At 35.4% G+C, this 27103-nt stretch overlaps 1 protein-coding gene and 2 non-coding genes across 6 annotated transcripts; 2 read left to right on the top strand and 1 right to left on the bottom strand.

Annotated features, from left to right (window-relative positions):
* Positions 1 to 785: 785 nt before the first annotated feature.
* On the bottom strand, positions 786 to 27012 carry LOC6035559 (solute carrier family 46 member 3). Of its 4 annotated transcripts, none has more exons than XM_038266987.1 (7): positions 26840 to 27012; positions 6897 to 7247; positions 6419 to 6820; positions 5770 to 6038; positions 5298 to 5537; positions 1351 to 1591; positions 786 to 1287 (listed from the first exon to the last, which is right to left on the bottom strand). In XM_038266987.1, the coding sequence occupies exons 2-7, from the start codon at positions 7145 to 7147 to the stop codon at positions 963 to 965; spliced, it is 1728 nt and encodes a 575-aa protein (XP_038122915.1). In that variant the 5' UTR covers positions 7148 to 7247; positions 26840 to 27012; the 3' UTR covers positions 786 to 962. The 4 variants fall into 4 exon arrangements, with proteins under 4 accessions (XP_038122915.1, XP_038122913.1, XP_001845715.2 ...); XM_038266985.1 differs by having other exon boundaries at positions 963 to 1287; positions 6897 to 7252; XM_001845663.2 differs by having other exon boundaries at positions 963 to 1287; positions 6897 to 7235.
* Trnag-gcc lies at positions 14544 to 14614 on the top strand. Its single transcript has one exon. It is a non-coding gene; the product is annotated as a tRNA-Gly (tRNA).
* On the top strand, positions 14847 to 14917 carry Trnag-gcc. Its single transcript has one exon. It is a non-coding gene; the product is annotated as a tRNA-Gly (tRNA).
* Positions 27013 to 27103: the final 91 nt, after the last annotated feature.

Genomic DNA, 27103 nt, shown 5'->3' with positions numbered 1-27103 from the left:
GAAAACAGAGTCTTTTATCAAAAAATCTGTAAAGTTCTTTTCGATTGGAAATTCAATTTTACATTGAAAAATTACATCAAATTTGTTTTTGCATGAAATTTCGATTTTTTTTATCCAAAAATCACTATTTTTTCAAAAATTCATAATTTGGCGGGAGATTTTTTGACCATATTTCTCTATAGCTCAAAAGTTGCAGATTTTTGTCTCATAAAACATATCAAAAATTCGAAATTGAGTTTTTGTGAAAAAAAGTTGATGAAAAAATCTGCATTTTTTTCCGTGTGCCTATTTTTATCTCAATAGTTCTCCTCAACAATACCTGCAACTTTGCCGAAGTCACCAAATTGATCAAAAAATTCACTCAAAAGTTACAGCTGCTTGAAAATGTACGTACCATTTTTGTCAAAATTGTATGGAAACTTGTATGGGTGAAATAATGACACAAAATAGCTTATTTGGTCATAGGGAAGGCCCCCACAAAGTTTGAGCCAAATAAAAAAAAATACAAATAAAATCCATTTCCGGTTTTGGTAGAGAATTGCTCAAATACTAAATACAATATAGGATAATATTAAAGAATTCTTTTTACTTGCAGAAAGTGGCATCCGAATAGCATTTTAACAAAATGTATTAACATTTGAAGTCAAGACGATAACTGTATGCCACAAAACAAGATAAAATCATCTTTACACAGTTATTTCTGGCTTCGACTAACAGTCACTTCAAGTTCAGCATCCTATTCTATGGGACTTTTGTTACATGATATCATAATTAAATAACTAACATTTTTTGGAAAGTAATGTTTTATTAAACAAATATAAATACATTTTCAATGCTTCAATCGATCAACTACGCACCGATAAAATTCTTTCTATCATTAAAGTAATACTTTCAGATCTGCGTACCCTAACGAAACCTAACGAAATAGAACTTGCGAGGACTCGTCTCCCTTTTACAATCAATCACAGTTTGCAGTGTTCCACGTGCAGCACGGGCAGATCTTTCACAATTTCCATTGTTTCGTGAATTACTTTTTCACTGTCTTCCGGCACGAATCCTGCATTGGCAATGCCACCCGATATGGAACCCCGAACAGCCGATGGCCTTCGGATCGATCCCAGCCGTCCGGGCATCACTGGCGAGCCGGAAGAATCACCAAGTATCGTCGTTCCGTTCATAATGCTTGAGCCATTTTCCGTTCCATCGGTGAGATGTTTGTACTTGTCTTCAAGGCGGGTCTCTTCTGCCAACTCTTTTTCCTCGCGTTTGTGCACTCGGTACATCCATCTAAAATTACACATAATTAATTTTCATTTATAAACTAACATTCAAAATCGACCGTTGACTTACAGGAAAATCACAACTGCTGGAGCCGTTAGTGCGCCACCGAGCAGGAAGAACGCGCCCGGCAGCACGTTTATTGTAGCCGCGTAAATGGTGGTGTACATTGGGGCGTAAACGAGCGGCATCAACGCTTCGGCCACCCCGAACAGGGAGTTGACTTTGCCCAGCTCGTCTGACGCTACCAGCTTCGAAGCAATTGAACGCATTGAGATGAACGAAGTGCCGTTTAGCATTTCTACGATTGGACCTAGGAAAAATTAAAAAAAGAAATGTATAATTTTCTAGCTTACCAGAAAATAAAAGATTTTCATTTATTGCAATTTTGATTTGAATGAATCATTATGCGCCCCCACCAACTGGGAGCATATTTCTATGGAGAATCATGGTGCTTTATTCGAGTGATATACCCAAATCCGATAAATTATTTCCAACCAACAACAGACAAGGCAAAATTTTCTAAGTGCTAGCATAATTGAATCTAAATCAGGGAAGGCTGCGCTCAACCAATCAGTAGGCTTTTTTTTGCTTTAAAGCAATTTAAAAAAAAACAGGAATTTTTCAGGTACTTTTTTACTCGCCCTTCTCCGATTTTAGTGAAACTTTGTAGTTATGTTATCCTAGGCATATATAAGCAATTTTTATGTATGGGTAATTCTCCGCCAACTCACACAGCAATTGCCCCGACCCCTCTTCGATTTGCGTGAAAATTTGTCCTAAGGGGTAACTTTTGTCCCTGATCACGACCCCTTCCATTTTTGAACATGCGAAAAAAGAGGTGTTTTTCAATAATTTGCAGCCTGAAACGGTGATGAGATAGAAATTTGGTGTCAAAGGGACTTTTATGTAAAATTAGACGCCCAATTTGATGGCGTACTCAGAATTCCGAAAAAACGTATTTTTCATCGAAAAAACCACTAAAAAAGTTTTCAAAATTCTCCCATTTTCCGTTACTTGACTGTAAAAAAATTTTGGAACATGTCATTTTATGGGAAATTTAATGTTCTTTTCGAATCTACATTGACCCAGAAGGGTCATTTTTTCATTTAGAACAAAATTTTTCATTTTAAAATTTCGTGTTTTTCTAACTTTGCAGGGCTATTGTTTAGAGTGTAACAATGTTCTACAAAGTTGTAGAGCAGACAATTAAAAAAATTTTGATATACAGTCGACTCTCTGGCTGTCGATCTTCTCGATATCAATAATTCTCCATCTATCGATGAATTCTTCAGTCCCTTCAATCTGCATACTTCAATTATCTTCATTCCTCGATATTTTCCCTTGCTTGAAGGATCTCTTCCTCGACGGTCCCTTGGATTCTGTTTGCTTTAAAAATCTCTTCCGGTTGTCAATAATTTCACTTTCTCATGGCTTGCATAGACATTTTTCTTGCCGAAACGAAGCTTTGAAGGGTGTTTGACATTAGTTTGTTTTTGTTTGATGGACGTTGCCATGATTCTCTCCCATTGCTGCGTATCAATAAAAAAATATTTTCAATCGAGTCTTCATTTTGCATCGTTCTGTAAACTGATGATTCTCTTCCTCGACGGTCCCTTGGATATTGACAACCAGAGAGTCGACTGTATAGACATAAGGGAATTTCTTATAAACATCACGAGTTATTGCGACTTTACGAAAAAAAAGTTTTGAAAATATTGGTCGTCGTTGATCATGGCCGTTCATGGTCACCCGCGACAGACACGGACGACGAAACAAAGAGAAACGCAAAAAGTTACTTTTTCAAAACTTTTTTTCGTAAAATCGCGATAACTCGTGATGTTTATAAGCAAAATCCTTATGTCTATATATTAAATTGTCTGCTCTACAACTTTGTAGATCATTGTTACACTCTAAAAAATAACCCTGCAAAGTTAGTGTTGCGACGGAGCGCGTCCGAAGCAGCCCCCTATTCAACGTCATTTGTCTTTGCTTGTGTTGCTTTGTCAGGTGCCCGTGCTGTCGCTTGGCAAGAATCAGAAGTTGAAAACAAACTGAAGCAAGCGGGAGCGCGGGCGCAGCTGGGAACGAGAATCCGTTCCAGCTGTGAAAAGACACCGAAGTTGTGAGTAAATTGTATCTTGTGAACTTTATCTGTTATTAATAAGGAAAATATAGCTTTTTAGCGTACGGAAAATGGAAGGAAGTTTCATTTCGTTCAGCACAGAAAACTGGTGCCCGTCACTCTTTAGCCACTCATTTCAACAGTTAGAAAAAACACGAAATTTTAAAATGAAAAATTTTGTTCAAAATAAAAAAATGACCCTTCTGGGTCAATGTAGATTCGAAAAGAACATTAAATTTCCCATAAAATGACATGTTCCAAAATTTTGTACAGTCAAGTAACGGAAAATGGGAGAATTTAGAAAACTTTTTTAGTGTTTTTTTCGATGAAAAATACGTTTTTTTTTCGGAATTCTGAGTACGCCATCAAATCGGGCGTCTAATTTTACATAAAAGTCCATTTGACACCAAATTTCTATCCCATCACCGTTTCAGGTTGCAAATTATTGAAAAACACTTCTTTTTTCGCATGTTCAAAAATGGAAGGGGTCGTAACGCCCCTCCGTCACGAGATATCAAAAAACGGACATCGGTTGCAATTAAATTAATTTGAAGTTATTAAAATCGTTTGGTATTTCGTAATTTTAATATTGCTGTAACTCCAAGTCATTACATAGTACCGTAAACCGGGGTGACTTTGATAGGATTTCAATTTGTTTTTGAAATATTTTCCAACAGGTAAGGTTTTTCTCAAGATTATTATTTTTAAAACATGTACTGGGGTAGGCCACACAAAGTCCATGCACTATTTTGGAAAAAAAAGTTTTTTCAATAGTGTTTAGAAAAATAGTTACGTTAAAAATTCTTAGTTTAAATTCCGGGGTGACTTTGATAGTCATAGTTTTTCTTGTTAAAATCATATTAAAGTGTTCAAACTTTATTTGTACGTTAAATGTAGTAGCTGATATAGTTTAAAAAAATCAAAGTTTATATTTAGTTTACTAAGTTTATAAGCTTTTTATCAAAATACTAATAAATTTTACATAAAATTGTTGAAAAGTAGGAATTTTGCCTGAAATTTGTTAAAACTAGTTTTGTTTATAAAATTATAGATTTATATTGCATTTTAAACGGAATACAAAGCATGAATCAAAAGTTTTCACATTTTACATGAAATTTGTTCAACTGAAATTGCCTATAAATTTGGAGATTTTTTTTTTAATTGTGTTTCAAGGACACATAATTTTTATTATTTACAAACTTATTTAACATTCTCCTAGTGGAAAATTGTCCAAAGAACCCGAAAAGGCAAAGTCACCCCGTTTTACGGTATAAAAAAATCGTTTTTATTTTATACTTAAAATTCACAAAATCTCAAAATCTGTTGGTTATCACATAAAATAATTTAAAATCAAATTTTTGGGTCTCGTTATCTCGCCAGGGAACTTCCAGAATTTTTTTAAGTCCGATCCGAGCACTTTTGTTTTTCCATGCTTTATTGTATTGTATTGTTTATTTCTGTATAACAGTATTTAAATTACGAAATACAACAATATTTAAACATCTTAAGCCTTTCTTTCTCGAGTGCAACTGGCTCCATATGCCCAAGAATGGCTTATATAAGTCAAGGATAACATGTCTACAAAGTTTCAATGAATTCAAGACAAAGCCCTTAGGACAAAATTCTTTGTAAAAAAATAGTTGAAAACAAAAAAATATGCCGTAAACTGGGGTCAATCGGGACACATGGGGCGAATTGGGACAGCAGTTTTTACCATGTTGGAGCACAATATTTTGATTTTTCTGGTTGGTTTCGGTTAGAACAGACTCAGGCCTACAAAATGTGTACATCCGTTTCTAAATTTAAAAGCTTTAAGTGCTCTAAAAACTGCTGTCCCTATTCAGACTGTAGTCCCGATTCACCCCAGATTACGGTGCCTTTAAATTTCACATACCCAAATACAGCTGCCACGTGGTAACGGCAAACGCGTACACAAAGCTGGACAGGATCTTCGACATCGAGGACATCACCCCGATCAGGGCGTCGTCGATCTTCAACAGGTGGGAAAATACCCCCACCGAAAAGATCGTCCCAATCAGCCCCGTCAGCATGCCGTACGTGGAGAAGAAGCTGAACTCGACCTCACTCCAGTTGAACCGGTACCGGGTGAACAGGTAGATCACGGACATCTCACCTGGAACAGAACACGACGGAAGACAGGTTAGCTGCTGGGGTTAGTGCCTAATCGGATGAAGTGATAAACGATTCTTAAACAGGGCAGCCCAGCGGGTGTGTATGTGCCCGCAGTGTACTTATCGTAGATTGACTTTAATAACCGGCTAAAAATAATAATATCGCACTTCCGCGGAGCTACCCAGTCTAAGGCCAAGGCTAATGCAGCTCTACTAAATGCACACTCCACTAACCGTGCAGGGGCCCGATGACAACCATAACCACGATCATCAGCATGATCACCCGGAGGCGGCGTTGGCGTTCGCCTTGCTTGAACGCCACGCGGAACGTCTCCATCACGTGTTCCTTGTCGAAGAAGTCGGCCAGTGCGCTCTTCTCCTGGGCCTTCAGCCGTTCCTTCTCGTTGACGATGTCGACCTCCGGCACGAAAAACACCCCGTAGAAAAACGCCACCAGGTACAGGCTGGCCGAGATCGAAAAGATGCCGTAGAAACCGATTTTCCTGGGTTGGTTAAGGGGTAGAGGAAAAAGATTGAACACTGTGTATGCCGGGCAAGATTGAAGGTTAAAATTGAAAGTGGAAAACCGCAAATGAGGCGCGTCTATGAGGTAATGTGGTACAAAGAATGGCCTGTAATCATTTGAGCATGGCAAATTTTTATTGATCAAATTCGAGGTCATCGGTCACTCGTTTGTATTCGTCACTGATTGTTTGTCCCCAGATAAAATCAATTTTGCTCGCAAATATTTATTCATAATAGATACCCATTAACAATATTGATTTTCGGCGGGTGGAAACCGCTTACGCACGTGACACGGAAAACAAAATTACCCCCACGTTTATGCGAATGACACCGATTGAATACTAATCAGAGAACTTACTTGAGCAACACTCCACTGAACGCCATCCCGATGGGGACACCCAGCGAAAAGCACAGGTTCACGATACCGATCCGCAGCGTTCGCTCCTCGGTGGTCGTCACGTCCGCAATGTAACTGAACACCCCCATAAACATGGTGAACCAACCCCCGGTGAGGGCCGGAAACAGAGCCTCCGTAACGGCGGCGACCTCCATCGGTGTCCGCTCGAAGTACGTACACAAAATGAGGCCGATGGCCGTAGTGAACTCGCCGATGATCGGAATCAGAATGCACGGTTTCCGGCGGCCATGCCGGTCACTCCACGAGCCCCAGAACAAGATCAGCATGCAAGGCAGGGCACTCTGGAGAACCGTCTTCCAACCGGCCATCCGCGCCACCATCTGCTGGACCATTTCTTCCTCACTGTCGAAAGAGGGCAAAAAAACCAAAATCGTTAGAACTGTGACCCCAAAGTCACGTGCTGCCCCAAAAAACTCACTGCGTGTAGTTGGCCGTTTCACGCCGCGTTAGCGCGTCACAGATCGTGTCACCGTAGTCCAGATTAACCCGGCAGGCCTTCTCCAGGTTTAGATTCTGCGTCGCCAGGCCGGCCAGCACGCTCGGCATGATGTAGCACGCCACGATGGGTTCGACGGTGATGTTTTTCTTAAAGTAGCGCCACTTGTCCATGAATGTGCTGGTCGTGGCTTTTCGGTCCGGTTCAGGCATTTTTGTGACTTGTTTTGTCATTTTTGGAACTATCTTTACTTGAACTTGTGTGCGTTACGGTATTATCACAGTCACTTTGGTGCACTCATTGGTTAGACTAGTTGTATTGCTGTAATCATTTCTGTGCTATTATAGAGAAAGAGATTCAAAATTTGGTAATTAAACCCACTACAACCCTGCGTTAAATTGTATAAATCTTAATCTCCCAGAATATAACGAGGAGGGGGTTCCATGTTAAATAAAAAATAAGCATGAAGAATTTTTGTTTTGTTTTGTCCTGAATCATGGATGCAACGATTTTTTAAAGAAACGGAGAAAATTTAAATCTTATGGAGAAAATTGTCGTTAAATTCAGGATTCCACTTAAAAAAAACCTTAAATAGAAAAAAATTAAATTGATTCATGTTTAAAAAAAGATCTTAAATACATAGAATTCAATCAAAGTTTGAAAAGAGTATTTAAAAAAAATGAGACTACAGTCCAGACTCGATTATCAAAAGTTTGGACTATCCGAAGTTCGATTATCCGAAGGTTTTTATGGACTTCGGATAATCGAATCACGAAAAACAACAATGTGCATGTAGGACCTCCTACATTTGAAATCCCTAATAGCGAAGGCTACAATATTCCTGGAGTTTTTTTTTAAAGGTCCAATTTGATTTGATTTGATTTGATGGGATAACCAACAGGGCCACAAGGATGACCTATGTAGCGGTTGCCTAGAATTACAGTGGCTCAGACTTAAAGGGAGCATCTTCAAATTACTGCCGTATGAAGGGCCAAAAGGGGGTGGTTGGACGCGAACAAGCAAAATCACTCACGGTGTCCTCAGGGGAAGAGAATCTCCTTCCGACAGTAACCTCCAATAACTCCGAAAAAAATCTGACAAAGCTGAAAAACAGGGCTCGCACCCTGTTGGGGGCCTAAAAGGGCGCGGCAGACAGCTGGAGACTGACAGGGGTCAATAGATGTAGTAATTAGACAATCCTTAAGAATTGTACAATTAATACGCTATTTTCCCCTTGTGGCGTAGTTCTGGTCTTCCACTATCTACATCCAATCTCCGCCATTACAGCATACCGTCCACTGCCCTGATGCTCCCTCCCCGATCCCCGGCTTTGATTCTAACTACTAATAAAAGGGAAAAACATAGATGAGAACAGGTCATTGCGGATGGAGAGCAAATCGAGCTCAGTATCCCCTCACAAAGACTGGTAGTAAGTGTTAAAAAAGAGTGAAAAATATGAAGAAAGATAAGAAGAAAAATGAAAAGATAGTATGTCAATGCGGATGGATCGATGATCCCCTCACAAGGACATTAAAGAAACAGATGGTAGAAAGAGCAAAAGAAGAAAAGAATATCAAGAAAAAGATATATAAAATAAAGATCAAAAGACATCAATATAGAGAAATATTCAACAGATTACTTCAAATATTGGCGTGGATTATCTTAAATGGAATGTGTGTATGTCAGTGTAAATGAAAGAATCTTCTGATATTTAAAAGGAAAGATCTCACCAAATCAGATATCTTGGGCTTCAGTCCATTTGATCGTCGGAATCTTCGAATTAGATGGAATCTCAAATTTTAGTCATCTGCAGTTCCTGCAGCTCTTCTGGTTCTGCACGATCGACAGCATCAAGTTGAACCACCCGACAGCACCTAATAGAAGGTCATCACTCGGCCAATTCGTTCTGGTGGTAGGAATCGTGGCCGTGCTCAGCGCTTATCAAACGGGAAGCATTTCTTCGGAATGGGACTGCTGAAATCATTCCTCAAACACATGCAGTTGTTCACTGGATTCGGGCAGGATCAAGTGAGAACCACGAAATTCCTTAGCCGATGGTCACTTTGTATATTTCATTTTTTCCGCTGTCTCTTCCTTTCCGCTGACGACAACCATGAGTCACAATTTAAAACTTTCACCGAAACTACCAAACATTTCTTATTGCCACTACCGGTATGCGGTATGGATGGCCACCGGAACGGACAAAGGAATAAATTCAATTTTCGCTGATGAGCAGTTTGGATTTCGCCTTGGGCATTCAACTACTCATCAGTTGTTGAGAGTTTCAAATTTAATTCGAAGCAACAAATCTGAGGGCTATTCTACTGGCGCTGCTTTTCTAGACATAGAAAAAGCATTTGACAGTGTTTGGCATAAAGGTTTGATTGCGAAATTGAAAAGGTTTAATTTTCCGATTTATATCGTGAAAATTATTCAAAATTATTTGACGGATCGTACTCTGCAGGTATGTTATCAGAATAGCAAATCTGATCAACTACCTGTACGTGCTGGCATCCCTCAAGGAAGCATTTTGGGTCCAATTTTATACAATATTTTTACTTCTGACTTGCCTGATTTGCCCCCAGGATGTCAGAAATCACTTTTTGCTGATGACACAAGCATCTCCGCCAAAGGCAGAAGCCTTCGTGTCATCACAAGAAGATTACAAAAGCTTGGATATTTTCAATTCTTATTTGAAAGAATGGAAAATTACTCCAAATGCTGCAAAACTCAACTTATTATTTTCCCTCACAAACCAAGGGCTGATTTTCTTAAACCAAAAATTCATCACATTATAAAGATGAATGAGGTAAATTTAAAGTGGGAGGATCAAGTGAAATATCTTGGACTTGGTTTTGACAAAAACCTTACTTACAAGGATCACATTGAAAGTATCCAGGTTAAATGTAACAAATATATTAAATGTTTGTATCCACTTATAAACAGGAATTCTAGACTTTGTCTCAAGAATAAACTGTTAATTTATAAACAAAATTTCAGACCTGCCATGCTTTATGCTGTGCCGATCTGGACAAGCTGTTGCTTAACCAGGAAGAAAAAACTTCAGAGGATTCAGAACAAAATTCTGAAAATGATTCTGAAACTTCCTCCCTGGTTCAGCACCAGTGAACTTCATCAATTAGCCGAAGTTGACACTTTGGATGTTATGTCCAATAAGATAATTGATGCATTTCGACAAAAATCATTGCAGTCTTCAGCTGCATTGATCCGCTCTTTATATAGTTTATAAGTTAGTTTTAAGGTATCCCTTTTCCCTTTTGTACATGTAGGACCTCCTACATTTGAAATCACTGAATAGCGAAAGCTACAATATTTCATGAATAAATGAAAGTTGCTAGTATTTAAAATTGAGGTGAAAAGTCATCGTTTGTGATTGGACACTCAATAATATTTTAACTGAATGAATGTACATGGAAAAGAAATTTGAATAAATATAAATTTAAAAAAAAAAAACGGACAAAGGAATTTCCGTAAATTCACTTATTTGTAATAACAAAATAAAGATTATCAGAAAAATTAGAGAATTTTGAATCGAAGAAAAAACATGACGCAGCAAAAACTTTTCGCGCCCGCACGCACCGATTACTACGATCATCCTTTCTTTTTTTTTTTTAAAGGTCCAATTAACCAAATTTTCAGTTTTTGCTTTTTGGGTGTTTTTAACTCAAGGCGGTTTCAAAAACACCCAAAAAGCAAAAACTGGAATTTGGGTTTATTAAACCTTTTAAAAAAAAACTCCAGATTTCATGAATAAATGAATGTAGCTAGTATTTAAAATTGAGGCGAAAAGTCATCGATTGTGATTGGACACTCAATAATATTTCAACTGAATGAATGTACATGGAAAAGAAAACTGAATATAAATATAAATTTGAAAAAATCGAACAACAACAAAATCAGTTTTTTTATTTTCTTACTTTTAACGTCAAATTTTATTTCTGTGGCCACATTTTAGTAAAAATTTAATTGTTGTTTGCTTTAAAAAATTACCAAATGAATTTTTTCGGCCGCCATTTTGGGTACAAAAATTCTAAATCACTTTAGAGTAGTTTAGAATTTCATACGCAAGCTCAACAATTATAAATAATACAAACATGACAAAAACTCTTTTAAAGAAAGTGAAATTTCACCGAGGCCTTCGGATAATCGAGTCTGGACTTTATAATAAAATTCACATTGTTATAGAGTTTACAAAAATGATATAAATTTCTTTTATTTTGAAAAAAAAAATTAATGTTTCGAAATTTTTATTTATCGACTTAAATACAAATAAATCGATTCCTTATCAATAAATATCATATAATTTAATTCGGTTGTTGAGCAAGAGCTGTTTTAAATTACTGTTATTTCATAGAACTGGGTTTGACAGAAATTTAGTGCTATGACTTTTATCAGAATGAGGATATGACTGAGCAATTCCATGTCAAATAAGGAATCGGTTGTACCGGACCCTCTCAAATTTCAATGAAACTTTGTAGACATGTTATCCTACGCTCAAGTACGCTATTTTTGTGTATATGGAGCCAGTTTCACTCGATAATGACATTTGAGAAGGGCGTGAGTGTTTTGAATATTTTTGCATTCCGTAATTTAAATATCGCTGTATCTCGAAGCCGTTGCATCGTATCAAAAAGTGGTCAAAGACAGACTTGTAGGAAATTTGACGGGCTTTCCGAAAAAAAATACACTGAAAAAAAGTATAGGGTAGGGTAGTCATCAATGAGACACTTTTGGTTTTCAACTTTCAAAGATTTTTCTCATTTTTTCATCAGCATGTTTTAATGAGCTTTTTGTTGCATTTTCTTTCTTTCAATGTGTTCTAACATTGACCAAAATATGAGATCGATCCGATATCTACAGCCAGAGTTATTCAACTGTCTCATTGTAGACGCACTTGGCAGGAACAATGAGACAGCTGGGGAACAATGAGACACACTACGAAAATCAAGATTTTTCTAGCAAAACATCATGTTTTTGTATTGTTCTATTGCAGGTAACTTGCTTTGAACATTTTAGAGCAATTTTGCCAACATGAAACTTTAATTAACAAAAGTTATACTAAAAAGTATTTAAATTTTGTAAAATCCGTATATTTATACCAAATAACTTTGTATTTTTGGTTAAATGAAGTTAAAACTCAATAAATATGCCAAAAATCACTTTTAATTCATGTTTTGAAAGATTTCCATAGATTTTGAAAAGTTTAATGAAGAAAAATCAAAGTGTCTCATTGTTACCCATGAGCTGAAATGAGTGGGGAACAATGAGACAGTCCTGGATACTGGGTATATTCTAAATTTTGGCCAAACCTAATGAAAGGACATTGTAGTCCAACTCAATCCCTATGGAACGTCGAAAGAAATTTGAAGAAATATTAGTTTTGGTGTTAATGGCAGCCTACGAGTGAAAAAGTAATTTTTGTCCATAATTTACTTTTACATCCCAGAATCAAACATTTATGAATAACTTTTCAAGGAAGCGTCCATAACCAAAGCCACTATGATGGCGGACGTGTATCCAGTAGACACACCTTTCCCCCAAATATGAGCCTGATTGGTTGAAACTACGACTTGTGAGAGCCATTTTATCATTGTTCCCCGTGTCTCATTGATGACTACTCTACCCTACGCCACTTTTATGAGATTTTTTGATATTTATGTTTAAAAGTCAAATTTGAAGGTGAGGTGAAGGTGAGGTGAGTTCACGATTTTATTTCGTTCAATTTTTTTCATGAAAAATGCAGGTTGGACAAAATCATTTACTGAAACTGTTTTTTGAAAAGTGCTCTAAACGTCAAAATTTTCAAAAACCGAATACGGGAATCGATTCTCCAGACAATTTTACATAAAAGTCTCCATATTGACCATTGGCCTAAGTCCAATCCTTGAGAAGTTGCAGCGGTTTAAAAATAAAAATGTCGAAAAAGTAGGTTTTTTTATGGTAAATCACAGACTTGATTTTTCAGTCTCGAATTTTTTTTTACCGGAAAGCTCGTCCAATTTTCCACAAGATTGTCTTTCAAGAAAAAAGCAACAAAAAAATCCTGTTTTGAGCTGGAATTGCTTGACTAAATTAGGTATATAACAAAGTTAGACCGTTTGCAAATATTTTTCAAAGTTTATGGATCATAGATCGAAAAGATTTAGAACTTAGATAAGTTGATTTTGCGATGTCTTGACATGTACATAATCTAGCGAAAACAATCAATTACAGCTGTTTCATTAACACGTGTGCCCACACTGCATTCATTTGAGTAATATATTTCAGCACAATACTTTACATTTAGCAGAACTCTCCCTTTCGCCATCGGCTTCAGTAGCATCATTTAAATATTTGTTCTTATCAGCCCACCTGTGCACGGGGAAAATGGCTGCTTGATTGGGCTTTGTTGTCGTTAGCCAGAAGCTTTAGCTGTATATCAAAGCACAGTTGAATGAAGTTACTTTGATAGATTTATCAATTTTAATATTTTAGAATTTTTTTTTTTATTTAATATTAAACCTTTCAATAACATTTATTTATGTTAAAATAACTTTTTTGCAATTCCGCTGTGAAACTGTCAACTTTTGCTGTCCTTCTGGAGAAACGAACTACTTTTCCCTTCCAAAAATAACAGAATGGAAAATTAATACCTTTCAATACCTCTGTGATGGGCGCTGAAGTTGAACTTTTCACCACTAGTATCGAAAAGTAACATTTTTAATTTATTTATTTTTTGTTCTTAATGGTGAATTTCCTTGACACATGAATGTTTGACATAAAATTCAATTCTAGAAGCATTGTTATTGATCACAAAAAAATGTTGCAAGCAACTCGTTGCAAAACTTGTACGACTCATGCTGAAAAAATCTTCTTTTTGCAATTTGTTATACAAACTACTTTTAATCGAAGGCACGCAAAGTCACGGTTGCTTGCTCATGTGACTCTACTGCAGGCTCCAGTCGGAAAAATGCCGGTATTTGTGTCATCTCTCATTGACATTGAAACCTAGAACGATATCATCGAAGCGGAAAATTATAACCCAGAACTTTAATTTTTTTTGGCTGATATAATTTTCTGCATGCACGGTTATGTGTTGACACAACATTGTGATTGATAATGCCAAATTAGTACTAAATTTAGAATCCTCATTTCTATTAACACCGTCACGCAAATAACGAAACTAACAATCAGTTAAGCCAATCAATTCGCACGATGTCGTTAATGCAATAGAACATCTTTAATCGTGACCATAGTTGGAGTACCAACATTAAGCATTGAACCCACTGAACTCGAGTACATGCTCATCGTATGGCCATCTCTAAGCTTAAAGCAACTTTGTTTTAAAAATAGCACCCTTACACTTTGGAATTAACCGCTCCAATCGTCACATACATATAAGCATTCCCAACCAAGAGATGACCCATTCATTTTTTTGGCTAGTACAATTTGAGCCGCACTCTTCAAACGGCCGCATCAGTATGACTGCAAAGAAGAAGCTAGAATTGCTTATCGCAGCATTCAAGTCCAATTTGTCGCGGAAAGTTCTGTTAATCCAATCCGTTTAGCGTGCCCGTGGTGCCGGGAAGTTTTAGTTAGATGCATTGATTTCACACTGATATCTAAGAAGCATCGGTGGTTCAGTGGTAGAATGCTCGCCTGCCACGCGGGCGGCCCGGGTTCGATTCCCGGCCGATGCATAGATCTTTTTACTGTTTGAGCTGAAAAATTACCGATTGTGATTGGACACTCAACAATATTTTGACTGAATGAAGTATATGGAAAAGAAAATCATAAAAAAATCCTGAATATTTGTAATAATTGATATTTTTTATTCAAATGAAAAAAAGAAACCGGGGAAAAATCTAAATATTCTAAACCTGAACTTTGAATGAGCATTGTAATCATGTTTGAGTTCATTACTTATAACAAGCATCGGTGGTTCAGTGGTAGAATGCTCGCCTGCCACGCGGGCGGCCCGGGTTCGATTCCCGGCCGATGCAATGATATTTTGGTGTTTGGGTTGTTGAATATATAATATAAACACAGTGAGTATAGAGCAAGGCCAAGAAAAGTCCGGAGGCGCATTTCGATTAAGAAATAGCTTAATATTTTGCTAAAACTTAACCACAAACTACGTAATCCGACTATCTGTCTTGTCACAATACTGTATTCATTACTATAAGAAGAATATTTGAAGAAAACATGGTGAAAAAACTTCAAAGTATTTACAGCAGCCTTATCAAAAACTAACATTTAACAGTATTTTACAGAATTTTGCATTCATGCAACTTTTACGTGTTCATAAATAGTTTAATATTTTAATAATGTTTGTTTTAATTTCGTTTTTTTTTTGCAGTTCCGTTGTGAAACTAAAATTTTCAAAGACGAAACAGGATACAAAAATAACACAAAAATTAGCAGTACTGTTCAGCATCCTTTAGAGTGTCTAATACTTTTCATATAATTTTCTCAAAGAGCAATTCCATGTCAAATAGGGAATCGGTTGCACCCGACCCTCTCCGATTTCAATGAAACTTTGTTACATTCGATAATGACATTTGAGAAGGGCATAAGTGTTTTAAATAATTTTGTATTTCGTAATTTAAATATTGCTATATCTCGAAGCCATTGCATTGTATCAAAAAATGGTCAAAGACAAACTTGTAGGAAATTTGACGGGCTTTCCGAAAAAAATACACTGAAAGAAAAAAACATTCCACTTTTATGAGATTTTTTGATTTTTAAGTTTAAAAGTAAAATTTGAAGGTGAGTCCACAAATTTTTTCATTCAAAACTTTTGTGAAAATAGCCTAAGATGTTACAAAAAGACTCACGAAAAATGCAGGATGAGCACCCAAGTAACATTTTTGTTCAGGAATTCTACAAGAGCTCTTCAAGATAGCTACTGCATAGCAGTTTGAACCGCGGTAGGATAAAATTCTCTTCAAAACTTCTTCAGGAGTTTGGAAGAGTACTTGAAGAGAGTTTTATAATACCGCGGTCCAAACTGCTATGTTGTAAATATCTTGAAGAGCTCTTGTAGAACTCCTGGGAAAAAATGTTACTTGGGGCAACTCCCCTAAAAAAATACAAAAATCATTTACTGAAACTGTTTTTTTGAAAAGTGCTCTAAACTTCAAAATTTTCAAAATCCGAGTACAGGAATCGATTCTCCAGACAATTTTACATAAAAGTCTCCATATTAACCATTGTCCTTAGTCCAATCCTTGTGAAGTTACAGCGGTTTTAAAAATAAAAATTTTGAAAAAAACAGGTTTTTTGATGGTTTTTGGCAATTTCTATATGACAGACTTGATTTTTCAGTTTCGAAAATATTTTTACCGGAAAGCTCGTCCAATTTCCCATAAGTTTGTCTTTGACCACATTTCAATTGGATGTATGGGCTTACAGATATAAGCTAATAACATTGCTCATAACTGAAAACATAATATTTTTTCAGTGTAGTTTTTACATTTTTATTTTTAAAACCGTTGTAACTTCACAAGGATTGGACTAAGGACAATGGTCAATATGGAGACTTTTATGTAAAATTGTCTGGAGAATCGATTCCCGTACTCGGATTTTAAAAATTTTGAAGTTTAGAGCACTTTTCACAAAAACAGTTTCTTTAAATGATTTTTGTATTTTGTTAGATGAGTTGCTCCATCCTGCATTTTTCGTGAGTCTTTTTGTAACATCTTAGGCTATTTTCACAACAATTTTGAACGAAAAAAATCGTGGGCTCACCTTCAAATTTGACTTTTAAACTTTAAAATCAAAAAATCTCATAAAAGTGGAATGTTTTTTTCTTTCAGTGTTTTTTTTTTTCGAAAAGCCCGTCAAATTTCCTATAAGTTTGTCTTTGACCACTTTTTGATACGATGCAACGGCTTCGAGATATAGCAATATTTAAATTACGAAATACAAAAATATTTAAAACACTCACGTCCTTCTCAAATGTCATTATCGAGTGTAACTGGCTCCATATGCACAACAATGGCTTATATATGCCTAGGATAACTTGTCTACAAAGTTTCATTGAAATCGGAGAGGGTCGAGAAAAATGTGCCTAAAAAAATACTGTTTTGGGCTGGAATTGCTCCAAATTTTGTTTGAATTCTATGTCATAAGAAATTATCACAAGGAAAACAAATTGAGAACAAAACTAGGAGATTTTAAAACGATTAGAATTGTAAAAAAAGTCGTAGAAGACTTCTGGAGTTTTTTTAAGGTCCAATAAACCAAATTTTCAGTTTTTGCTTTTTGGGTGTTTTTTAATGCCCATGACTCAAGGCGGTTTCAAAAACACCCAAAAAGCAAAAACTGGAAATATGGTTTATTAGACCTTTTAAAAAACTCCAGATTTTTTCAGCACGAGTCGTGCATTTATCCTACGAGGTTTTGCAACGAGCTCCATACAACATTGTTTGCAATTCCGAAAAACACCCTTTGAGTGGATATAGGTCAAATGTGTATGTATTTTGTCAATGAATCGTTGAAATAAAAAAAAAACGTTGAAAATTATTACTTTTCGAAACAAGTGCTGAAAATTTCAACTTTTCAGTGCTGAAAAGTAGAACTTTACAGCATTTATTTTGAATTTTGTTATTTTTTGGTACAGAAAATAGGCTTTTTTATCGTTCAAAAATGACAGGAAAAGCAAGTAATTTCACGACGGAATTGCTAAAAAGCTTATGAGTAGAGCGTCCAATTTCCCGTCCCGGGAAAAAAATTCCCGGGAATTCCCGGGATTTCCCGAAAAAAAATATTTCCCGTTTCCCGGGAAATTTGTAAATTTCCCGGGAATTCCCGAAATTCAAGGGGAAGTATACATTTTCTTAAATTTTTGGAACTATTCTTTGAAAATGCTCTGAAAAAATAATAAATGAACAAACTCAACATGATTTTGTTCAATTAAATGTATTGTTTGGTTTATATATAATTAATCAGAGTATCAGAAATAATGATATGTATCAGAATTATTTCTGATAATATTAATTTTTGAAGCAACTGGGAATAGATCTTGCTTAATGAGTATTAAATTATTACAATTAGATAAGCTTTTAACAGATTGATGTTATTTCGTCAAAACAATATGAACTCCTTAACTCCAAATTAAAATTTAGATTTTTTTTACGTTTTTGTTGACCATGATCAAATGAGATGTAAATCGAATTTGTGCAAAAGAATTCATTCAATTGATTGAACACCTAGTACTAAAGAAATTACAATTTGAAGTAAAAGAATTATGAAGCACTGGCGCAACTACAGATGTTAGAGGGTTAAATCTGAAAAAATAGAAGACTTTTCGTGGAATGATGTTAATTTATCGTATAATTTAAATCATGTTGCACAAAAATACAAAAAAAAAATCATTGAAAATTACTTTCTATTGTTTGTTCTCAAAAAATGCAAAAATATATTCAAAGCATGCTTCAAATTATGAAAACATTGGGTTGTTTGGAGTAAAACCAACACTAAAAAGCTTTACCATTTGTTCAAGAGCTGAAACCAGTATTTGTCATGAATAAAATAATTTCTGCATTTTTTTTTTTCTCATTTCAATAAACTGGTCATAGAGACAAGTTTAAAATTTCTCATAAAAAAATACCAAAATACATTTTCTTGCACTTGAATGATTTTTTACATGCAGTCAAGCTGTTTATTGATCTTCACACTTATTTAAACCATTAATGTTGATGTGCTATACAATTATGTTGCATAATATTAATTAAAACCAAGATCATAACAATTTTCAATAAATTTAAAATTTCCCGGGAATTCCCGGGATTTCCCGGGAAATTGGCTGAAAATTTCCCGTTTCCCGGGAAATTTGTAACAGCGGGAAATTGGACGCTCTACTTATGAGCAATTCTCTACGAAATCGGTCTTTTTTATTCAATTTTAATTTTTGTATTTTTTAATCCAACTGAAACTTTTTTGGTGCCTTTGGTATGCCCAAAGAAGCCATTTTGCATCATTAGTTTGTCCATATAATTTTCCATACAAATTTGGCAGCTGCCCATACAAAAATGATGTATGAAAATTCAAAAATCTGTATCTTTTGAAGGAATTTTTTGATCGATTTGGTGTCTTCGGCAAAGTTGTAGGTATGGATACGGACTACACTGGAAAAAATGATACACGGTAAAAACAAATCGGTGATTTTTTTATTTAACTTTTTATCACTAAAACTTGATTTGCAAAAAAACACTATTTTTAATTTTTTTTTTATTTTTTGATATGTTTTAGAGGACATAAAATGCCAACTTTTCAGAAATTTTTAGGTTGTGCAAAAAATCTTTGACCGAGTTATGAATTTTTAATCAATACTGATTTTTTCAAAAAATCGAAATATTCGTCGCAAAAAATTTTCAACTTCATTTTTCGATGTAAAATCAAATTTGCAATCAAAAAGTACTTTAGTGAAATTTTGATAAAGTGCACCGTTTTCAAGTTAAATCCATATTTAGGGGACTTTTTTGAAAATAGTCGCAGTTTTTCATTTTTTTAAATTAGTGCACATGTTTGCCCACTTTTGGAAAAAATATTTTTGAAAAGCTGGGAAAATTCTCTATATTTTGCTTCTTCGGACTTTGTTGATACAACCTTTAGTTGTAGAGATATTGCAATGCAAAGGTTTCCGATCTTTTCTAAAATAATATTTTTAAAATTTTCAAATCAAGACTAACATTTCAAAAAGGCCAAACATTCAATATTACCGAAGGCACCAAAAAAGTTTCAGTCGGATTAAAAAATACAAAAAAAATCGAATGACCGAAATCCTAGAGAACTGCTCTTATTTCCCAAAATATGCTAATCTTTTTAGCAATTGTAAATTATCACTGAAAAAATCCAATTTAAAGAGTGTCTTCTACATTTGCAAAAAAAATGCATTCAACTCGTTTTCAAACTCGATTTTTCAGCACTCATCTTATTTATCCTTAAACGTTTAATTCGTGCTGAAAAATTTTCTTTTTGTAAATTGTTGTTTTGAAACTTCAAGCTTGATTTGCTTGATTTTTTCTCAAAAAGCTTAAGACATGATTTCAATTATGCTCCGAGGTTTTACTTGAAATGTTTATTATTAGAGCGATTTCAAGAGAACACTTTTAAAAGGTGTAGAGACAAAAACTGTAAATAGAGAAAATAAGTGTAAAGTTGACAAATATAGGTAAATCATCTATAATCATCATCAAACTATTATTCAAAACAAAAAATTATGCCTTTGAAAAACAAAGTTGATGAAAAATCACTTTCTGTCCGATCGTTCTATCGCCACCAGGTGCATCAACGCTGAGCGCCGTGGAATTTTTGCAGTTGACAAAACGTGACTCTCGCAGGCTGACAGTCTGGAGTGGTGTCCGGTATGGGAGGAAACGTGGCTCATTGTTGTATAGCTACTGTATGGTGTTGCAAAGTGCCCGACAATGTATATTGTTCTAAAACTCTTTTTTTATCGCGTCATTGTCACCCAGTTGGACTATCCATAAACACATTTGAGCAACATTTGCAAAATTGAGTGATTTTTTTTATTAATTTTATGAAGTACGTTACAATTTTTAAATTTAAGCATATCGTAGGTTTTCAAAATTGGATGTTTTTTTAAGTTGTGTAGTGTTACTGCATGAATTTATTTTTAAAGGCTCATTTCAAAAATTAGTTTGCTAATTTTTATAAAAAGATAAAAAAAAATAACAATATCAATAGAATAAACGTAATAGCTTAGACAAAATTGATTCCTCATTTGCAAGTACATTCTCAAATCAAACAAAAATAAGCTGTTAAGCTCTGACCATACAATCGAGTTCTGAGTTCAATCTGTGTTCGATAACAATAATTAACCTAGTGTAATCCCTAATGTTGTCAAGAAAATCAACCCTCGTGACACAAAAGCGCAATCTCCACCAGCTGATTCAACAGCAGCCCTCCGTTGACGTCTAATTAGCAGAGCCACTAAAAGCCCAAAACGTGTCTGAGTAAAACAGCTGTGCAAAAAAAAAGGTACAGCGTAACGCGAAATGTCGTAAAGATCTTCGACGGGCGATTTTCCCGCGATCCCAGACGACGTGCGCGAGAGCATTTCCGCCAAAAACGCACGCGACTAACCGACGAGTCATCACCCAAAAGGCACATGTCGTTTGTTACTGTAGTGCTCTCGTGGCGAGTGCTTACAAACTCACTAATATATTTTCCAAAATCAAAACTTCAAGAAAGGAAAGAAAACTTCCTTGAAAAAAATGGAAAACGGCAGTGATTAATTGCAGTTGCAGTTCACATTTCAACACTTTTCAGGGCTGGGCTTTTCGAGGACAACTATCGGAACATTAGGGGCAAACGTGCAGAGACGAAACCTTACGTTCTTGATTGCATTACACCGATAAAATCGCATATATGTGAGTACCGGTGATGATGAGCGGACGGAGTGTAGAGTTTTTCAGCTGATCGTTGTTCCGCCCGTGGATCATCAGTGCTGCACCAAGTGACATGCAAATCGGTGATTTATGTGTGTGAAGTGCAGTCAATGCTTGTGGTATTAGAACATGTTTACTGATACACAGTGCAAGATAGCAGTGGTACGAGGTGTCGCGGAAAATGGGTGGAAAATTTGCATCGATAAGAGCCCAGTACATGCCAGTACCCAGTACATCAAAATAACAAGAAACTCTAAATTTATATGATAACTTCATGCTTCTTTGAATGACGTATTTTTTTTTAAATCATTTAATAACAATATAAGCTCAATTTCTTCTGCAGCCATTGTCCATACTTTTGAAAATTAACGCTTTTAGGCAACACAAAACACTTAAAATGCATGAAAATTGAATTTCATGTCCTAGTTTCTTATTTTTTAAGAAATAACGTCATGATTCAAATTCCCGGACGCTTGGAAACCCGGACACCTCATCTTGTGTTATCAATTATTTAGATAAATAAAAGTTCGCATTATGAATGTCAAAACTGGGTAATTTGATGAATTCTAACATCACCTTTAATTTAAAGTTTGTTTGAGCGCTGTAGTTAATGTCAAAACAATTAAATAAAATAAAATTATAAGTTTACCAAACATGCGAAACATTTCACTGAAATATTTCATAAGCGTCCGAAGCACCGGGAAGGCAATGCAGAAGTTTATGGTTTTGATTTCCTTAAATTCTAGCTAATTTTCATATAAAATATCGATTATTTTGATGTTAACAGCTTATTTAAGACCTAAAGAATGCCATTCACTAACATTGTGCAAATTGTTGCGATTCATTAGCAAAATCGAGTGTCCGGAATTCGAATCAGCTTTTGTCAGTGTCCGGGATTCGAAGCACAACAAGTCATTTTAATTTTAAAATTGTGATGGAAAATTGTTAGAAAAGGCATAATTTGCATACATTCTCTAAAAACTTTATACTACATCCTGATGATATTTCTACATTTCGAACATATTAAATGATTTTTTGCCAGCTATAACAAAAATGATATGCTACTAAGTGTCCGGATTTCGAATCATGAAGTTAAACAAGAAGACACAATTATTTTTTTTATTCCATCAATAGATTATGAGATAGAATTTAAATAGATTTGAAGCATGAATCAACGAAATTTTGCAAAAAATCTAACGATAAGCAAATTGGAATTTTGTTAAACGATTTTGCTATGTTACTCAATGAATCCAATAAAAATTTCATTTAAAGTTGTTGTCTTTCGCCCTCCTTCCTCCAGTGTTAAAAAAGCTATTTAATAAGAGATTATCTGGTCGGTTTTGGTGAATTCAACAAAATAGAATGACAATTCAGGAAAAATATTGTAACTACGAATTACATAAGTATGCATTTAACTTTAGTTGAAATACTAGAAGTGAAATTCAAATATTTTTGCCTTCCTCTCTTTACTGAGGAAAGGCTATAAAATCACTCGAAAAACGAACTTTTTAGTTAGACCTCCTAGACCTACCTTCATTTGTACATATCGACTCAGAATCACCAGCTGAGTAAATGTCTGTGTGTTTGGCTGTATGTAGACATGTGTACCAAATCAATGTCACTGGAATATCTTGTCACAGGCTCAACCGATTTTGGCCGGAATGGTTTTAATCGATCCGTCTTAACGTCCCCTAAGTTGCTATTTAAATTCATGCAGTTTTATCATGTATTTAAAAAGTTATGTTAAAAAAACTGTTTCATATTAAATTAAAACTATGGTAAAAAGGGTGGTTTTTTCATGAAACCCTCAAATGTTATATATTTCTAGAAAGCATATGAGAAGACCTTTCTTGTGGATTAAGATTTTTTATGATCTGACTTACCTATCTAAAATTACAAACAGTTTAAAAATGGTCTGAATTTACATAACCTTAAATGGTCCCGTCTGATCGCCACGAAAAAAGCCTTGTAGAGGGATGCCATTTTCCTGAAAGGCGGTGTCTGTATAATCTTGACAAAAAGTCTGTAGGAAGTCTGTTTTTTTACTCGTCACTTATTTTTATTAGGACCTCTTAGGTGCTGCGATCACGTTAATAGGGGAGATCCATAAACCATGTGGACACTTTAGGGGATTGTAATCACTCTATAAATGAGAGGAAGGTACCAACCACCTAAAGGTGGATTAAGTTACGTTTTTAGTAGACAAATCACTAGTTCAAAATGATTTTTAAAAGTTTTGGCAATATTTAAGAATCAAATCTATGATATTAAATTCTGCTTATAAGGTTATGTTGGGTACATGCACTAGCGTGCACAGGGTGGAGCAACATGGGGCAACTGCCCCACCATCCTCTGAAATTTGTTCTAATTTTAGTCAGGGGGCGTCCACAAACGACGAAATTTTCAAAACGTCCATTGCCCCACCTTCCTCGAGGAGCTGGACACGCTACTGGGTACATGATCGACAAACTTCTTCTCGTTTTTGAGAACAAATTGTGTCGATTCGACAGCTGAGCAGTTCTCTCAGATTTCAGTCATTCGATTTTTTTTTATTTTTTAATCCGACTGAAACTTTTTGGGTGCCTTCGGTATGCCCAAAGAAGCCATTTTGCATCATTAGTTTGTTACATACAAATTCGCCAGCTGTCCATACAAAACTGATGTATGAAAATTCAAAAATCTTTATCTTTTGAAGGATTTTTTTCATCGATTTGGTGTCTTCGGCAAAGTTGTAGGACTACACTGGAAAAAAATTATACACGGTAAAAATATGTTTGTGATTTTTCATTTAACTTTTTGTCACTAAAACTTGATTTGCAAAAAAAACACTATTTTATTTTTTTTTAATTTTTTGATATGTTTTAGAGGACATCAAATGTCAACTTTTCAGAAATTTCCAGGTTGTGTAAAAAATCTTTGACCGAGTTATGATTTTTTTAATTAATACTGATTTAAAAAATTGGTCGCAAAAATTTTTCAACTTCATTTTTCGATGTGAATCAAATTTGCAATCAAAAAGTACTTTACTGAAATTTTGATAAAGTGCACCGTTTGTAAGTTAAATTCATTTTTTGGTGACTTTTTTGAAAATAGTCGCAGTTTTTCATTTTTTTAAATAACTGCACATGTTTGCAAAAAAATGTTTTTGAGAAGCTGTGAAAATTCTCTATATTTTGCTTTTATGAACTTTGTTGATACGACCCTAAGTTGCTGAGATATTGCCATGCAAAGGTTTAAAAACAGGAAAATTGATGTTTTCTAAGTCCCACCCAAACAACACACCATTTTCTAATGTCGATCTCAGCAACTAATGGTCCGATTTACAATGTTGAAATATGAAACATTCGTGAAATTTTCCGATCCTTTCGATTTTTTTTTTAAATTTTTAAATCAAGACTAGCATTCCAAAAGGGCCAAACATTCAATATTACGCCCTTTTAAAAAGTTAGTTTTGGTTTAAAAAAAAGCTCTGTTAAGGTACGTTTTTGCTAGAAAACGCCGTCTATAAAATCGTCTTTTTGATATTATGTTAAAAACTGATTGTAAAATATTTAAATCTTTCAAAAACTTTGCCCATTGTTTATATGCAGCAATTCCCCACGAAAACAGCATGATTCGAAAAAAAAAGTTCTCCGATCGGGCCCAAAATTTTTCCGAGGGTTCCTTGGCCGAAATAATTAGACCCGTATTTTTTTGTTTGGCCATTACGGTGACCTACGCCGTGTTAGGGTGGTCCGAAAAATGGCAATTTTCGTCGATTTTCGCAAAAACCACTTTTTTTTAAAAATCGTATCTCCGCGCCATTTCATCCGATTTTAGCTGTCTTAGATGCAAAAGAAACGTGATTAGTTTGTGGCTATTTAGGAAAAATAGTAAGAAGTTTCAAAAATCTAGCTTAACATTTGAAAAGGTCGTATGAAAACTTAATATGCTGTTTTGAAGGTCTCGGGACCAAAGAGCCTATGTCTGAAAATATTTTTATCGGATTCCTCGGAAAATTTCACATAATACATCAAAAATGGTGAAGTTATGTTTTCTCTGAGATACGATTTTTTGAAAATAAAAACTGAGTTTTTCGACGCGCCACGCGCAAAAATGGGAAAATGACGAAAACGGGAAAAAATCGACTTTTTTCACATTTTTCACGAAGGTGGATTAAGTAACGTTAACGATGTTAAAAGTAAAACAATAAGAAACGGGAAAAATAACTAGTCAGCATTCGTTTATCCGAAGTCCAAAAAAACCTTCGATAATCAAAACGAATATTTGGATAATGGAATCTGGACTGTCCTCAATCTCAACCTCCTGATGAACAAATAAGTTGTGTTTGTTTTAATGAGTTTAGGAGACAATATTTTTATGATGAAAATTCACATGAGCTAAAAATAACTTAGTTTGAGTTCCAAAATTACATTAAAAGCGTATTATTCGGTAAAAATGTATAATTTTTACACTCAGTCAAAATCACACGACAATCACGAGGATTACCGCACGCTCTAAATCAGCCAAAAATTAGCGACATTGTCCGAGAAACACTTTTGCGACGCATTGGACAGGTTCTTTGATTAGACTGGGTGATAATTAACTTGCCGAAACAAATCGATTTGCAATGAGTCTCTATCACGGCTTTGAAATGATAGAAGTATTATTTTCATGAAACCTTGCAACTTCATCGCAACTTTCTAAACTGTCCCATTTGGACAGGATGGTGTACACAGGGGTGAAACAAATTGACGTTTTTTTTTTGTGTTTGCTATTTGCAATTCGTTTAGTCTCTTTGGTCCATAGTTGATTTGCAACTAGTTGGATAATCACCATGATCCATGTTTTCATGATGATTCGCCAATTTTTGCACACCCTTTCGCGTACGATCTTCGGGGTGTGTTATTTAAAAGTTGCTCAAACATATGCGAAACTTGCTGACCATTTGGTTGCCCCACAAGGCAAGATGAAAATGTCACCAGGGTATCAATTTGAAGGTGTTAATGAATTTAGCCAAGATAGTGGCATTTCAAATTTATTTTTATGTATAGTTACAAATTTTAGCAACTTTTTTTATGTAACATTCAATTTTTTATGTTCAAATCAAATCAAAGACTTTCTTTAACTTGATCAGTTATTTTCAGTTAAATGCGCAATTTTCCTAGGTTTAAAACACTATTTGCACTGAAATCTTCACAATTGCAGCAATGCCATCCGGAATCCAACAGTAATTGCCATTGAACTACATTTCTTTCGCAAACTGACACACACTTAACGACCAGAGCAGCGCGTCAATCTTCCTCATGTGAGCATCCCGGACATAAATTCAAATTCAAATTCAAATCCCCCCCTCCTTTCGTTGCTCTCCACATCACGTTATCACGCGAGATAATCCACTTCACGTAGATAGAGTTGGGAAGATTTCCGACTAACGAGCCGAAACACCATTCTCGTAAATCCAATTTAGCAGAGTTCCCGCCACTGGCAAACAAATGTGTTCAAATTTGTCAACCCAACTGACACAACCTTCCTGATCAACTAGACTGTGTGCCTCGAGGATCGTCACCGAAACCTGGCCGAGAGGCGCTAACCGCACGAAATTGGCCTATTCTTAACCGCTCCAGAACCGCCGCGAGGTTTTAGAGTTCCCGAAAGATCGTACCGTACGCCGAAACGGTTGCCGCGAGACTAAACCGCCAGCCAGCTGAGCGGGTCGGTTTAAAAATTAAACCTGAGCCGGTGTACCCCTTTGGAGGAGTCATAGCCAACTAGATCTCGTTTTTTTAGTAT

This window comes from Culex quinquefasciatus, chromosome 1 (genome assembly GCF_015732765.1).
Source record: "Culex quinquefasciatus strain JHB chromosome 1, VPISU_Cqui_1.0_pri_paternal, whole genome shotgun sequence".
NCBI classification, from domain to species: Eukaryota; Metazoa; Arthropoda; class Insecta; order Diptera; family Culicidae; genus Culex; species Culex quinquefasciatus.
The sequence above is the reverse complement of the archived record's forward strand: the minus strand, read 5'-3'. Positions and strand labels throughout refer to the sequence as shown.

Coding starts and splice junctions, on each gene's coding strand:
- LOC6035559 (XM_038266987.1), bottom strand. CDS start 7,147: ATGACAAAACAAGTCACAAAAATGCCTGAACCGGACCGAAAAGCCACG. Junction 6,821..6,896: donor GAAACGGCCAACTACACGCA/GTGAGTTTTTTG, acceptor CTCTTTCGACAG/TGAGGAAGAAATGGTCCAGC. Junction 1,288..1,350: donor CCAGCAGTTGTGATTTTCCT/GTAAGTCAACGG, acceptor GTGTAATTTTAG/ATGGATGTACCGAGTGCACA.